Source organism: Melanotaenia boesemani, chromosome 21, assembly GCF_017639745.1.
Source record: "Melanotaenia boesemani isolate fMelBoe1 chromosome 21, fMelBoe1.pri, whole genome shotgun sequence".
Classification (NCBI taxonomy): Eukaryota; Metazoa; Chordata; class Actinopteri; order Atheriniformes; family Melanotaeniidae; genus Melanotaenia; species Melanotaenia boesemani.
Window position 1 is genome coordinate 4,430,033 of NC_055702.1, and position 15,035 is coordinate 4,445,067.

General features: G+C 40.5%; 1 protein-coding gene across 1 annotated transcript; it reads right to left on the bottom strand.

Moving 5' to 3' along the window:
- Positions 1-292: 292 nt before the first annotated feature.
- LOC121632227 (protein FAM171A2) lies at positions 293-14,541 on the bottom strand. The gene is made up of 8 exons (XM_041973493.1): positions 14,282-14,541; positions 8,914-9,141; positions 7,789-7,881; positions 7,445-7,603; positions 6,948-7,127; positions 6,676-6,789; positions 4,569-4,695; positions 293-4,357 (listed from the first exon to the last, which is right to left on the bottom strand). The coding sequence occupies exons 1-8, from the start codon at positions 14,376-14,378 to the stop codon at positions 2,872-2,874; spliced, it is 2,484 nt and encodes an 827-aa protein (XP_041829427.1). The 5' UTR covers positions 14,379-14,541; the 3' UTR covers positions 293-2,871.
- Between the last annotated feature and the right edge of the window lie 494 nt (positions 14,542-15,035).

The window sequence follows — 15,035 nt, forward strand, 5'->3', positions numbered from 1 at the left end:
AGCCATTTTCTATACTCATCCCAGCAGTAAAAAGGCGAGAGGCAGGGAACACATGGTCAGGTCACATTCAGGGCTTGATTATTCCTAATTTCTCTTATGTAAAACATATTTCTAATTGTATTGATTTTTATCAGATGACATTTACTTTTGTTTTCCCCTCCTTCAATATTGTTAACTAATGAGACATCATTGCCTGAAACACCCTCATTGTCACCTCATTTTAAACCTGATTTTAAAACTGATCACATCAGATGATCTCACATCTTTTCCAAAGAAAATCTCAAACACAAACTGTGGGAACAGATTTATTTCCATCTTGTGTCATGTACAGAAAGAAGAAATTTACAGTTTTACAAACAACTGACCAGATTTATGAAGGGAATGCTTTACTGCACAGGATGAAGGCCTACAGCTCAGTCCTCCTCACCCTCACAACCACCAGTAAAACCCAGCAAGGTGAGTTGCCAGATTCAAAGTGTCCCCCTCAGGGGATTCAGTCCTCTTGCTAAAACACTTGTGACTTTGAGTACTTTCTGAGACACAAGTTCACGAAACTGAGAAAAGCAGACCCGTCGTGTAAAACCAAAACAAGCAAAGCAAAAGCCACAACTTCACAACTTATAATTATTCCATAACTGGTCCAAAAAACTTTACACTTAGCAGCGGACATGAGAAAATTCAGCAGGATCAGTTTCTTGGCCGTTTTTGTTCTTCAGACTTTGATTTCATCACGTTTTCAGTTTGCACTGTAGGCGAGTGACACGGGCGTATGAACAGCAAGCGAATGAAGACACGTCAGCAGGAATTTCCTAATATTTTCACTTCGGAGGCAACTCATTACAAACAAGAAAAAAGCATCTTCTTCTTCAAGTTGCGGATGTGCCACAGGCAGTGATGCTAGTAGAAGTGGGAGCATGTTGGTCAGTATGTTATTGTTGTAAACATTTACGACCGGAAGTGGATTTCATCAGAGAGATATTAAGGGAAAGTCAGTGTATCTTTATACGACCGAGTTCATTTGGCAACGCAGTTCAATGCTTGTGTCATGTTTTGTGCCAAATGTCCACATTATTGTTAAAAAAAAGGTTTCATTAAAAACACCCTATTCTACATGTTACATGCACATTGTATACACATAATATCCCGTAGAATTCATCATAACATTTACAAATTTGGTGAAAAAGAGGATACAAGACTTTTTTTAGATAGCTAAGGATGGAACAGCCACAAGAAAAAGCTGTTGGTTTTGGCAGGCATGATCCCTGGAGTGATGCATGTTACCATAAAGCCTGCTGATCTGGACAGCGCAGCCTAGATGACGACTAACTGCATTTTAAAGGGCATGCCTATTACTCGATCATGTGTGGAAGAAGGCACTTACAGGAGAGAAGTGGTACAGGCCCCGTCTACAAACAACCACGTGGATCTTAGTGGCGAATCTTCAAGTAAAATGGTGGTTTTGCTGAGTTATCACATATTTCTTGGTGATTAGGGGAACCCAGAGAAATGTGAGAGTGGGGCTGCTTTTGGTGCCTTCTGCTAAATTTCATACATTCATGTGCATGCAACCTTCCTATAACAAATGGTGCTTAAATGTCTGGACGCCTATTTACACAAAGAAATGAGAGCTGGCTGAAAAGAAATTAAAATTGCAAGAGGAGAAAGACAAAAAAAGAAAAAAAAATCTAACTTTTGGCAGAACTGTACTGTGGATCGTTGTGTTTCATCAGTGAAAAAAAAAGGTCAACTCAAATTATGATAATCTCAATAAGAAAGTACAAGATGTTTTAACAGTACAGGAGAAAGAAATCAAAGTATATCCCTGAAGGAGCAAAATGCAAGCAACTGAGTCGTCCATTCACAGGGGCTCAATGAAAAACTCGTTTTCTAGTTATTCGGGCTTTAGGGAAGTGTTTCTTTTTAAGAAAATATTGTAAAGCTCCGTTTACACTGCAGCTCAGTTCCGACATCTTCCAGATTTCACTGGAAGATATCCGCAGGTCGGGTTTGGTAATCATCTGAACGGGTTCGGGTTCGGACAGAAGTAGGACCCACTGCTCCACAAAATGCCATTGTTAACATTTGTGCTCTCCTCTTCCTCAGGCTCCTCTTTTCATTTATCTAGTGAGCATAATTTTATCAGTTCAGAGTGGGCAAGTACTTCCAAACTGATAAACAGATGTGAAGCATCCATTATATCAGTAAATACTACCCACTGCGTGACATTGTGTTATCCTCTGCGCATGCATGTCACTTCAGGGCCACATACCATTCACACTTCAGTGGGATGAAGATTGCAGTGAAATGATAACGTGAATGACCACGCAAAAAAAAATGGATTTCACAAAGAACTCAGATTTGAGCATTAAGACCTGCAGTGTGAACGTAGTTTAAATTTAGGACAAAGGGAAGAAAATTTTGTGTAAGATTAATCGAGAAGAGAAAAAGGATTCGCCAGCATATCAGTCAATCCCATAAAAAATGTTATCCGTGTCCAAATGTTTAAGTATCAATAAGTTACCAAATTATTCATAAGTGCTCTGTTATATCTTGCTCTATAAAATGGCTATTTCCATAGTCTTTGTAAGCAATGGCTCAGAGGATGGTTCGGTGATGTGACGGGTTGACAGAATGCACAATAAACTGGACAGATTGAGTTTACGAGCGATCAAGTCAGCAGAAACCAGAGGGATTAACTGACAGTGACACGATGAGTCAAAGCACCTCAACAAAAAAAGTCAAACAACAACCTGAAATCGGACCAGTGACGCAGCCGTTGTGCTTAGTGTGATCTTTATCCGAGAAAAATTCCCTCATCTTTCCCCTCTGAACAGACTGTTAAAGGTCCAGTGTTCACTAAGTTAAAAAAGCTCACTTCCTGGGGTGGAAGACCATGAGAGGCCTGTCTTCGATCTTCTGCCAGGGGCTCTTCTTGTTCTCGTCTTTGTCGTCGGGATCGTCCTCAGGGCTGGTCATGGAATCGCGGCGGTTCTCGCTGTTGCTGCTGCGGCTGCTGTTAACACGGCTGCGTCCTCTTCTGGGGATGGTGGATCCTCGTGAGGAAGGGCCTTCGTCCAGAAGAGGGGTGAGGGAGTTCTCCTCTGGTGAAACCGGCCGTCCTTCACTGCTGCTAGGCTCGCTGTGGTCAGGGTAAGCTAGCTTGGAATAACTCTTCCCACCGCTGCTGCTGATGCCATGGCCCTTCCGTCCTCCTGTCCCCCAGCGCTCATCTCTTCCTTTCCGGTTGGCAGATAATTTTCGCTCTTGAGATTCTAGAGGGGGCTCAAGGTTGACGTCTCGTGCAGCGCTACTGGAACCCCCTCCAAACCCACCACCACCGCTGAGGTCATTCCCAACATCTATGTATGAGTGGCGCACATGAGCATTGGCGCGCCCATCCAGGGAGATGAACCACGCCCGTGGGTGCTGTTTAACACCCAGTTCTAGCAGCTTCTTCTCGGTCAGAGCCTGCAGCTCTCCGTTCATCTGAGCCATGGTGGAGTCATTGAAGAGCACAGGGATGGTCACAGCTCCACCAGAGGAGTCGGAGGCCCAGCTCGGCTCCTCAGAGTCGTCCCCTTGGGATCCACCTTGCTGCTGCTGTTGCTGTCCTTGTTTCTGGGAGTGGTGGTGATGCTGCTGGCCTCCTCCCAGTTGTGCTCCGTCTTTGTCCTGGTCCTTCTGGTCCTTGCCGTCTTTACCGGAAAACTCAGACGGCAGGCGCATGTAGTGTGCTGGGATAACCAGGGTTGGCACCATGCTCCGGTACATGTTCTCCTTCATCTGGTCAATGGAGCTGCAGAAGATGATCTGCCCTGGCTGGGTGTTGAGAGAGGTGGGCCTAGCAAGGCTGTCTGCTGCTGCTGCTGAATATTCTGGAGGTTTGTCGGACTGACTTGGCACGTAGCCCTGAAAGCGAGGTGGTGATGGGGGATCGGACGAGTATCCTCGATTGTCATTAGCGTTGTGGTGTCTGTGATACTCCGACTCCTTGCCCTCCTTGGGGCTGTAGCTCCGGTTGTAGTCTTCATGCAGCAAAGGATTGTCCAGGTTGTTGGTCTCTGTGGCACGTGTAACCTTCATTGGGAAGCTCTCGCCCCGTTGGGAACTGGAAGTGTTTTTTCCCTTTGCGTGTCGCAGCATGTGGGCCGGGACGTGCTTTGTCAAGTCCTCCCTAGAACTTTGATAGTCTCGAGAAGGGGACAAGTCGGATTTTTCATTGGAGGGGCCTGATTCGACATGACCTCCACAGATGAGATTGAGACGCGATGTAGATGTACCCTGGTCTCTTTTAGCTCCACTTAGGTTGGACGTGTGGGGTTTTCCTTGCTGTCGACGAGGTTTCAAACACTTTCGTCTGAAAGGTAAACGACACCAAAAAAAATCAGAATCTAAAATCACACATGTAACCTGCTTTGGGATTTCAAGAGGAAATAATCAAACAACCTAAACCTAGAGCAACATTAATACACAATTATATTAATCCATTCTGAACTTAATTAATCTCAATCTCTTAAAGCTGCCATAAATAAACCTAAAGCTGAGACCTGCTCCTATGCTCCCCACACCTGCAGTAGTAGAGCAGCACACAGAGCAAGATGAGCACCAGCAGAGCCAGCGAGCCCAGGATGGAGAGCAGGAACAGGGTGTGGTAGGTGGTGATGTCCCTCAGGCCTGGATGAGACAGACCGAAACCTGCAAAAGAAGTCATTTCATTGTTCAATGTGTGTTTACTGAACTCTGACACAACTGCATCAGCAAAAGCTACTGATGATGTGACTGAATCATGAGCTGATTCAAATCACATCTTATGCACCTTGGTCTCAAGTTTTTGACCTTTTCAACATGTTCCCATGATGCAATGACATTTTATCCCACACCATGGTATAGATCACAAACCCCAGACCTCTTGAGGGTCCTGCAGGTTTTAGAAGTTTCTCTACTGCAACACACCTGATTCAAATGAAACGGTTCTCCAACAGCTTGTTGTCAAATTCTGCTCAAGCCTCTTAATTTAAGTCAGGAGTGTTGCAGCAGGGAAACATTTAAAACCTGCAGGACACTAACCCAAGAGGTCCAGAGTTGGGTATTACCCATGACTGGGTATTACCACCAAGGTCAGCTTATAAATCACAGATTTATAAATCACAATTTCCTTCGTAACGAAGACAAGAAACCAGTTCAATAAACTTGTAGATTGTTCCAACTTTTTCATGCTTGGTAATCGGGAACAAGGCTTATCTAACGTTAGCATTTAGCCAAATGTTTTTCTGTGTGCAAATTTAGGCCCCATGGAAATGAGGATTCCATGCAAAACCCCAAATCTTTCCCTGTGTGTAATCGAAAAAAAAAGAAAAAAAAGAAAAAAAAAAAAGAAAAGAAAAAAGAAAAACGGCATTTACAAAACTACCTCCATGCAGACTGACAACGCAAACAAGACTGGAAATGATGTCGTGTGCATGCCAGGCCTGTAGTGGGCAGTGAAACTTTGCAACGACACATCCAGCACATTCTTATCAGACCCGAACAAAAAACAACCGCTTGTATTGAGGTACATGGGTGTAATCTTTGCAGTTTGGCTAACGGCATAAATGTTGCACAATATACAGGTTTAGCTTAGGTTTACCAAAATATTTTTTGTTCATTCAGCAGCACAGCAACAGAACGTGGCGGTCCACCTTTGTTTTTGTTTTTGTGCTGTTCGCGGGTGTAAACAGGGCCTGAGTAGGCAAATACAAGATGATACAAGTCTCTTCTTGAGTTCTTCTATTTTCCTCAAAATAAGTCCTAAACTGCAACTGTCTATATAAAATCCAATTTTCAAATGATAATTTCTGAGAAAAATGTTTTATGTAATTTTACTGAGCACAGATTCATATTTAGGGGTTTTATTAAGTGATGTAGGAAAAACCAGCAAATATTTACCGACCTTTTGCCACAGCAAATATTCATATTCATGACTTTTCTCCATATAAATATCTTGTACTATATATATATATGCGTGTGTGTGTGTGTGTATATAAATATATATACATGGTAGAAAGAGAAGAATTAAAGCTGTTCCACTAAGAGTCACTGGCACTGGACAAACTTTTAGGGACTGATTTTTCCAAAGAATTTGGAGGCTTTTAACTGGATAAAACAAAATTCCATGAATTTCCTTCCCTTTTCCTTTCTGACCTTTGACAGCTGCAACCAGTTTTGCCAAAATTAGTGTTTTCACCAGATTTAAGTTCTTTTCAGACACCCTCAGAGACTTATTTAAAAATTGCTTGCAATTTTAAAGAACCTTAACTCTTTTTTAGAGAAGAAACCAATCAGCAGCATTGCTCAGAGAGGACGGGATCTGGTTGTATGCAGGCAGAGGTAGTCGTAGTTTTAGTAAAACATTAAAGGTTTAGGAGGTTTTGTCAAGATCATGCTGACAATCCAGAAATAATTTTAATTGGCACACAACTGTACAGTTAATGTTGGCGTGCTGCTTCTCAGACATGATTTCAGGCTTTTTTGTTTTACCCTCTACTAACAAAAACAAAAAGAACCGGTAATGGGAATTCAGCTGTATTAAAATACAGTATAAATATACTTTATATACAACACATCCGACACAGTTGGCTGCAGCTGAAAATGAAAAAGCAGAAGGAGTAGAAGAGAGGATGAAGTCAGTCGCTGTACCTGAAGATGAAGGAAAAGCTGCTAACCAGTATCCCATCTGAGGAACCACGACGTTCCACACAAACTGTGAACCTTCCTTTTTAATGTAGCCCGTCCCGTTCCGAACCCACAGTCCTGGAGGAAGAAAACCTGATCGTCATCATCATGTATATTTAAAAACATAGCACATTCTAGTAACTGTGCTTTAAAACAGACCTTCTATTTCAGGAGAGTTATATAACCTCATGTCAGCTCTGCTGTTCCTCACCATCTATGATTTATGTTTTCCTTACCCGTCTTTGGCTGATACAGCCAAGCAGGAACACTAGTTGCCATCCTGTTGCGGGTATCTGAAGGTAGTGGCACGGAGATGTGGATCGGATCTGCTACCTTGATTGAGCTGCCATCTTTGTCAAAGAGTTGAATGCTGACCACAGCCAGTGCAGTCAGGTCTGTCCAGCCTGTTTCTGCACCTAAATGGAAAAAATAAGCAACATTAGCTTCGACTCTGCACAAATATTGTGCTTCTATAAAAGGAAAAACAACTGTTGTCATTATTAGGTGATTAAACCACATTCATTTGGCTGCTTGGCTTGTAAAACGTAAAAAAAAACAAAAAAAAAACAACAGAAAATGGCCCAAATTAAACATTTCCCACACAGAAGCATTTAAAAATAAGTTGGAACCACCTGATCTCGACTTTTTTGTTTCAAACTGAATATTTGTGGATCATTTGCCGCAATTTTTTAAGTCAGAGCTTGCACATAAAAGTGAGTAAACCATGTTTCACCGGAGCTGTTGGTCTCCTGGCCCAGGAGGAAGGGGAAACCACCGATCTCATACTGACTCCTGGCTGTGGTCAGTGAGGCAGACAGTGCTGTGTAGTTGGAGCTGGACGGCAGCTGAATGGACTTCCTCTGGAGCTGCACCAGCGGCTGGTTACGAGCCCCTGGAAAACAAACCGTTTGTGAATCTGACAAATCCCAAAAAGGTAAAAATATGCTGCTGAAGCTGCAAACTCAAATCCTCAAAGATGAATGATGACAGATATTTGGACAAAGCTGATACACCTTTTTCAGGATAAAAATGTAGAAATGAACATGCACTGCATATAAAACATCCAGCTGTTCTCACCTGGTGACCCAGACAGCACCTGCAGGACGTCATCATACAGGATGAGCGTTCCCGGCCTCTGGACGAGGAGGTACAGGCTGACCGACGCATACACTAAAACAGGGAGACATCAAATTACAGACTTCACAGGTGCAACAACACAACTGTGACAGATAAGAGAAATGAGGCGGTTGCAAATTCAGTCATTTTCATCTGAAAAAACAAACCTAAATTTATCGAGTATATGAGGCCAAAATGAACAAAGTTGGGTTTTGTGCATAAAAGGCAGTTTTGCAGCACGACAGTTGTGCTGCGATCAGAAAACTCCAGCAAAAATTCATCCTAAATCGTTTAAATTTATAGCATCAACAGCAGCTTCAGAGAGAATTCCCATGGATGTGCTGCATCAGCTCTTGACGGCTCAACATTTGGAACAATCCATCATGCAACATGGTCGGCTGACATTGCAGCAGTCTGGCTTGAAATGTGAAATGTACTAAACAAGAAAACAAGGCAATAGACCAGTTCAAATTAACAATTCTGAAATGCAGTGAGTCAGCGAGCTGCGTTGATACGTCTACAGATTTAACAAAAATGAGAATAAAGAGAGCACAACAGATCAATTTTATAGTGATTTTTAATCATAGTAGCAGACGGTCTGTTCAGCTGAGAGCCTCGGAGAAGAAATGTAATTGGATTTTTTTAAAATGGCGGCAGCAGAATGAGTGAAGACTTTGTAAAGTAAAAATATAATTATGGTATTTATCCCTCTGTCATGATCACTTAAGTATCATGAAGAAGCTGGTCTCGCTACATGCTTTCAAAATACCTTAAATTTATGGTCAAATTATGAATCGGGCAGAGGGCACAGCTAGATGTATGGAGGAGGAGGAGGATCTAAGGGAGTGAGATAGGGTGGCAATATGGATAATATCAGATAGATATGGAGGGGTGAGGTTACACCATATAGTCTATGAAAATAGGTGTAACCAGACTTTAAAATATATATATATAATAATAATAACAAAAAAAAGATTGAAACATGAATAACAAAATCCCATAGAAGGATCTTATTATACGATGCGTTTAATTGTGCTCAGTGTATCAGAAGAAAAGTGATGGTTGCTGACAGAAAGGTGAACTTACAAGGGATGCGGTTGGAGTGCCAGGGCACAGAGTTGGTGACGTAGTCTTGTTTGGAGGCAGTGATGATGACCCACGTTCCCGTGCGGTACGTGAAGCTCACCCTCACCACGCCATCGCTGCCGGCGCGACTAGACGCCAATAGTGTCTGATTACCATGGATTTCCACCTGAGCGTCTACCAGCGGTGACAGGTCGCTGTTATCGAACACCTGGACTTTTATTTGCACCTCTGAAAGTGAAGAACAAGACCATGGTCAAGTTATTATGAGACAAAACGAGCCAGTCCCTAGATAAAAATAACTATAAAATGACTTGGCCAAAACAAACACTTCATGTAGCCAACTGCTCAATTTCAGTCTCATACTACAGTAAACACAATAGTTTGTATTATAACCAAACTAAATATCATCAATGTATCTGTACTTTTAGATTTTCTAATATCCTCTTGATTAATCATTTCATCACGATAACATTGATATGACGATAATATCGCTATCAAAATATCAGCAGAAAACTAAAAAGCTATTCTGGTGTCAGTATTTGGTCTCTGTTTTCTGTAGAGGAATAACATACTTAAACTAGAAGGTAAAAAACTGTACAGAAGCCTCAGTCTCATTTTAGTAATGCTTTGATAATATGAGCTAAGATTAAATGACTTTATTACAATGTGATATCAATATTTAGTTCTTTTTCATGTAACAGCTGTGGTGATACTGGTATAGTTCAACACTCATTCAGTGGATGGCAATGAAATAGAAAGAAAGCTACAAATATCTATAAAGTTGCACAATAAATAACAATGTCTATATACAAACTCAACAAGAAAGAAATTAAATTAACAAATTAAAAAAATTCTTTTTGAAGAATTGGCAGCAGTTGTAATAAAGCTGTATTTTAAAGAGTCTCATATATTTAGGGATCAAGGCTTGCCAATCAGTGGTTGATGTGGAGATGTTTCAGTGTCTAACAATGCTTGTTTGGCTTTTTATGTCTACTGACGTCTATTTTCCTGGCAGAAACAGATGTAGAGAACAATGACATGAATGCAGTGACAGAAAAACAGTCACAAAAATGATGAAGTGGGAGTCCTCTGGCGTGGTAGCATTTCCCTGATCACTGATTACTATCCATACCTGTTATTTTGCCACTACATTGATTAATCTGCATGCTGATACACCGTGTGGTGTTGTGGGTTTAATCACCAACAACTACAGCTATGTTCATGTTTTTTCTTTGTGTAGCTGATGTTTTTGAGGTTGTGACACATGATTTTTTTTCCAGCTTGTTTGTCTGTTTGTGGGTGCTCCCGATGATTGTCAGCTTTGGTTTCTTGCAGATGTTGCAGGTTTTCTGTTTCCTTACAGGTCTGGTTGTCTGGTTTTTCCTGTTTAGATTGAACAGCTGATGCTGTTGCTTTCTATCTGGTGTATCTTTGTCTCCCTTTTCCTTTGTTTGCTCTCTTTTTCTCTTGTGTTTACCCTCCCCTTTCATTTCCCTTGTTAGGTCCTGCATTAATATGTAAATTCAGCAATAGACAAATCTAATAATAAAGAATAATACTTAAATTATCAAGAGGGGCCTTATAAACAAAAAGATCCTCTTGGCAAAGTAAACTTGTTCGGTATAACACCGCAGGCAGACCATCATTTTGCTTAATACGATGCTGGACAGGACAAGGTAAAAAAAATAAAAATAAAAATAACATAAAATAACAAATAAAAATCTATGTAAACTTATCTAAACGAGATGGTTTGAGTTTTATTCTTTGTGTCAGTTCTGGTGTTATTTTAAACACTTCCTGCACGTCCGGTAACTGTCATGATTGTTCACATCTGTGTTTTGCTTTTTGAAAATTTTCTCACAATAATAATAATAATAACAGATTACATATTAATGACAACAACAGCCACACACATGGAAGAAGGGAAAATTCCTTTCTTGTCCTAATCCATCTCCACAGACAAAGCCGACTTGATGTGGCTGAAGAAAGCTGGACCTCATACAGGAGATTTTTTAGTTGAACTTGGAGCTGTAATCTGATTAAGCTATACTTCTAACGCAGTAATTATACTTGAGCATGACTCAATTTATCAAGTCACCTTTGGCTGTCTTACAAGGTCTAAATCATTATGCAGCAGCATAATGACTTGGTCCCAAATGACCTACAAAGTGAGGGGAACCGTGTTGGCATGAAAAAATGATCCCACACGGTGGAGACCAGGGGATTTATTTAACAGAGCGAAGTCATCCACAGGCTACCAGTCACATTGACTAAATATTTATATAATTTCTTTGGGACTTCTGATGCTGTAATTTCCAGCAGAGAAGGATTACAGTCCCGAAGATGATGATGATGATGCTGTAGAAATCCCAAACACACCCTCCTCAAATCTCACAATCATGTTTTCAGCCTTCAGAACATTTTGTTTCTCATCCTGCCTCTTGGATGGCCTAGATGTGGGTCACGCTGGGGAGGTTTCCATGGATACGAGCTGACTCTCTAAAAAGCTGGCTCATTGTGCTTCACTTCCTGTGCCGCTCGTCTACAACCCTCCAGTGACAAACTCCTCCAGTTGACAGCAGTGGTCGCACTAATGGCTGCGCTCAGATAATAAGCAGCACATTTATGTGTGTGTGTGTGTTGGTGTGTGTCCATATCCACTGAGCATAGAGTAATGCTGTCATCCATTATCATAATTGATACGATAAAGGCGTCCTTGTATGTTTGAAGAGGATTTCCTCAGTCTGGGCTGCACTCTTGAAAAACTGTGGCAGAGCAGCTCTGTTGACAGAAACACTGAGTCGCTTTGTCACAGTGGGAATTTTCACTCTTTCAAAGTCCTTCAGCAGTTCTTCGGTGGAGTATAACCCTCTTGAAATTCACTGCAGCCACTTTACTGGACTGAGTTTGGTCTCTGTAACCTAAATAAATGGGAGAATGTGATTTATTAAAATTTGGCTGTAAGTTTCATGCTGTCAGGGTTTGTTCACAGACAGAAGCTTTCTAAACTTTTTGACAGGTGATATGCTAAATATCAGCTGCTCCAGTAAGTAAGCTCACCTGCTCAGATGTGGTTTAATGCATCTGTTTAGCTTCCTTTGAAGTTATTATGAACAGCTTGGCAGAAAAAGGGTGTGCACACTGCACATTGTATTCTAAAGAACTACTTACAAGCCCTTTGTATCACATAAATATTCAAACTGAATTAACTAGCAAAAACTGAAATAAAAAGTGTCATGGTTTCACCACTAGATTAGATTAGATTAGATTAGATTAGATTAGACTTCTCTTTCTTTAAATTTGGAAAGATTTTAAAAAATATTTGAGGCTGAAAAACTACCAACCTATTTCATAGCAACAGAAATGTTATGTTGGGGATAATCAATCTTAGCTTTTAATTAATTAATTTTAATTTAATAATTACCTTTTTTTTAAACCATTTTCGGGTTTTCCCAGACAACGGAAACCCTGTGCTTTTACAGTAATCTATTTAACATGTACCGCTTTATTATTTGAGACTTCTCCACCAAGTCACGAGTCATTTGTTCATACAAGCAAAAAGAGGCTTCTGATCTCTGGTATTTGTGGAAGCATCTGCCTGTGAAGCATAGAAATTGTGTCCATGAGGTTGGCGTGTTAGCAAAAAGAATGTATTTCAGTCCTTGTTATGATCCTTTTCTGACCAATTAATTTTGATTTCTGACGCTGACCAAGTGATGTTACTGCCTAAGCCAAACTGGGAAGTAAAAAAACTGTTTTACAGAAGTATTGTTGTTACTGACACAAAAAAAGAGTCTTGTCTGATTATTGAACCATACCATCCACCTCAGCTCCATTATTCTTAAGAAAACTTTGAAAAGTAACATTTGAGAGCAACGTTTCCTCTCATGTGGAAATTCTTGTGAATATGTAGTTTCTGTAGCTGCCTGTAGGGGTCAGTATTTTAAGGCTGCCTCAGTTATATTTAAGGAAATTAAAAAACGACCAAAGAGGCCATTTTGAGTGGCTGATATTTGTTGGTTTTTCTAAGTATTGATGGGTCTGTTGTCTAAAATCTAAATAACATGATAAACTGTTTGATTCACATTATTTCAGAAAGCAATAAAGTTTCCCAGAATTAAAATCGAATCCCCAAATTTCAATTTATTATCATAAATGTTTTAGCAAATTTGTCCAGAAACTTGAATTAAAAAGCATCTTTTAAAGCCATTTCAAAACTACATCATTAGGAGGCTAATTGTTTTGCCTAAATAAATAAATAATTAATATGCATCCTACCGCCAAATAAAATAGGCAGTTCTATTTACAGTAATTAACTCACAACATCTTGCAAATGTTTGCAAATTGGTAGAACTGCTTAGCTGTGCTAAAACAAATCTGAGGTATCAATTAATTGATCGTTTAGTCAGTCAGACAGCAGCTAAAATGCAAAGTCAATAAAAACATTTAAGCTGAATTAAAGTAAATTAAAATACATAAAAAGCTCCAAAAGAAGTTGTGGTGAGGAGTAAAAGAGACCTATTTGAGAGATATTTCTTGAATGTTGGTGGCTATTACACAATATGCATGTAGAAACATCCAAAAAGCCTTTTTAGGAACTTCTTTTAAAATGCTATTTTCACTCTCTGCATATAAATAACTTGGTTATAGTGAATATTTCCTTTTTCCAAAGCAGTGAATCATAAGGATAATGTGGGAAAATGTGGACCAAAACTGCAGCAGTTAAACGCTTTCAGCTGCATTCCTCCACGTTGTGTGACCATCCATGCATCTCAAAACAGCTCCAGGCATGCATAATACAAGGTAATTACACAATGTCCTTCAAAGATGCACAACATAAGCAGGGCAGGCTTTCACGTTGTCTGTGCATCATTATTTAACAGGATATTTTTTCTGTAAGTAAATACATTTTTAACTAATTAATTAAATGCATATAAATGCTATTTTGTGTGGTGAATGACACATTTCCTGGACCCCTGGTCGTCCTGGTCACACATCCTGGTCATTAATGCAAAAATAAACAATGCTGAAGGCCTGGGTGCCACCAGGCCTGGCTCTGAAGAAACAGTAGATTCAGGCCTGGGCTCATCAAAACCACCAATTTGTATATGAGCTCAATCACACCCTCCCCTATACTCCACTATGGCCTCTGTCATTTCAGCCCATGGATATAAAGAAATCTATGTAACAAAAAGCATTTTTATTTAAAGAACCGCCTACAAAACCATCAACTTTATCATATTTTCTTTAAGGCAACATGATATGACGACGCAGCGCTGCAGACATCGACGGTTTGTCGACAAAAGCCATAAAAATGCAACCACTCCCATCTCCTCATTGTGCTGCATCCCCCGTACGGCGAGCTTACCAAATGCTCCCTGATCTGGCAGAGATTTGGCCCGCGCCTCCCAAACCGCGCACAGCCACACGAGCAGGACCAAACGGGAGATGCAGTTGGGCGGCATCCTTGCAGCTACATCTCTAGTCCCAGATCCGCGGCCGTTGTGTCCATATTTCTCCCCGCCGTCCGCGAGTTTCCCCTCCTTCTGATGCCTGCCTTTGACTTGAGCTGAGATGCTGCCGACTGTGTGGGCTTCGCCTTGTTTTTATTGTCTGAGGTGGCAGGAAAGTGAACAACGTTTCCCTCTGCTGCCTTCAAGTGGAACAGCGACCCAGAAGCCTGGACGCTCGCGGCAAACAGGTCTTCATCCTGAGCTCATTTCATCAGGTTAGCTTTATTTACTGGACTTGGTGTGGGCTTTGGAAAGTCCTTCAAGAAGCCTGGAAAACTCCTGATATTACAAGAAAACTTATGGTTCAGATTGTATTGAAGACTAAAACTGGTCAGACAAAATATTTACTTTCAGGCTTGTAAAAATTGTACAAACCTTTGCTTTAATAGTTTATATCATTTATAAGTTTGATGTTTCTGATAATAGAACATTAATAAGTGTGTAAATATTTAGCAAACATTTTCATGTGTTTCAAGTCCCCATTAATTCAAATTTGAGCAGGTCTGTAAGCCACAAATGCACAGCACAACAATGACAAAATTATATTTTCTCATTTAAAAATAACATCAATTGCATTTTTTTTCATACAAAAAAATCTTTAATAATTTA